At 45.9% G+C, this 1,728-nt stretch overlaps 1 protein-coding gene across 1 annotated transcript; it reads left to right on the forward strand.

Moving 5' to 3' along the window:
- Positions 1-644: 644 nt before the first annotated feature.
- PtA15_7A418 (uncharacterized protein) lies at positions 645-1,277 on the forward strand (the record flags this gene model as incomplete). The annotated part of the gene is made up of 2 exons (XM_053171022.1): positions 645-836; positions 912-1,277. The coding sequence occupies 2 exons, from the start codon at positions 645-647 to the stop codon at positions 1,275-1,277; spliced, it is 558 nt and encodes a 185-aa protein (XP_053022245.1).
- Between the last annotated feature and the right edge of the window lie 451 nt (positions 1,278-1,728).

Raw genomic sequence — 1,728 nt, forward strand, 5'->3', positions numbered from 1 at the left:
AATCTTAAGTTAATTCTCCCGTGCCTTTTCCTCTTTTTTTTACGATCACAATTGATTAGTAAGCTACAGTAGGCTATAGTCCTCTAGCGAATCTCGGCCCGACGGAACCCGCTCACCTTGTCGGCGACAACGATTGATCTCGGCTGGACGGAAATCGCTCAAATCATCGGTATTTGGTTCACTCAACGGAACCTGCTCACCTCGTTGGCAACAGCACCATTCATTTGCATCTGGTTCCCACCGGTAAGTCCATCAAATCACTCATTCAAAAACTTCACATCCCCCACCCATCCCCAAAAGCACTGCAGTGTGGTGCGCGGCCGGGGCGACGTTGCCTCCCCGCCATAGTGTTGTGGGGTCGAGTGGAAACCGGCCTTGTTGCTGTGGGACCTTCGGCTCGTCTTTTGGGGAATGAAGTGGGGAGGTTGTGTGTATGTAGTTCAACCATTTTTGCTTCTTCTCCGCCCCCATATCCTTGGCCGCAATCCCTCAAATCAGCAAGAAAAAAAATCCAGCTTTGCCCCAACCGAACTCAGCAAGCAACTAGCATAATGCCTTTGAAGAAAACACTCGACTGGATACCGCCACCACGCCCAAAAAAAGAAAGAGATAAGATTCAGCTCGTCTGTGATTTAATAGCGGCCATGGATTTTACGCCAAAATTTTTCTTTGCCGCTTTCCTCAAGAACCCAGACATGGCGGCTGCTGTCGAACGCCGATATTGGTCTACGCCAGTTGGAATTCCCTCCACTATCCGACTTGTCAAAACCATTCGTAACAACATTCAGGAGAATCGTGAGGGAACAACTGCATGGCATGACTTCATTCTCAATGAGGCGAGTCAATTCTTATTAATTTTGAGCTTGGATTTCATATACTAATTCCTTGGCGGCTTACCTTTGTAATTTCAGGCCTCTATCATTGTTCAAAACGAGAACCCTCCGACCGGTTATTTTCCCAAGGGTGGATATTACAGCTCCGAGAAGATCAGGGCCAACTTTTTTGATTCCAATGCAAAGGGCCTGCGCGATCAAGAGCTTGTGGAGCAGCACATGCCCTTTTTGTTCAAACTTGTCACAAACAAAATGTGCCTCGATTTGACTCCTCCCCCAATGGACCCATCTGACAGACTTGATGACGAAGATGTCCCGCTTGAGAATTCTGACGCTGACAAACACGAGCCTGATCTCTTTGGTGATGGACCTAATGCTCTTCCAGATCGTCAGCAGCGAGTGATCACTGTAAGCTCTCTTTTCACATTCTCATTGAATTATTGACCAACAAACATGTTTTTTATTAATATTTTCAATAGACCGGGAAAACCATTTGTGCAATGGTTGCTTATCTGGCCAATCGAAGGCACAACGGTCTTCAAATATCCAATAGCTTATCGTTCTTGGCGTGCGGAGTTTCCGAGCGGGTAAATAAGTATCTACAGCAGATTGGTCTGACTTGCTCTCGACAAACAGGCATTTCGGCATTAAAGACTCTTGGACAAGAATCTATGTCAAATATCTCTAAAAAACTAGCCAACAAATCAAATGATCCAATTCCCGCCTTCCTCTGCATCAATAACTTGGATTTTGAACAGCGGGTCCACTCAAAATCTCAAGGCCACAATACAAAGATGTTCCACGGTACGTGGGGCTATATTCATCAACTCAACCCGCCAATTACGTCCTCACTATTGCCAGACAAAATCACCCTTCACGCATTTAAAGAAGCAAT

This window comes from Puccinia triticina, chromosome 7A (genome assembly GCF_026914185.1).
Source record: "Puccinia triticina chromosome 7A, complete sequence".
Lineage (NCBI taxonomy): Eukaryota > Fungi > Basidiomycota > Pucciniomycetes > Pucciniales > Pucciniaceae > Puccinia > Puccinia triticina.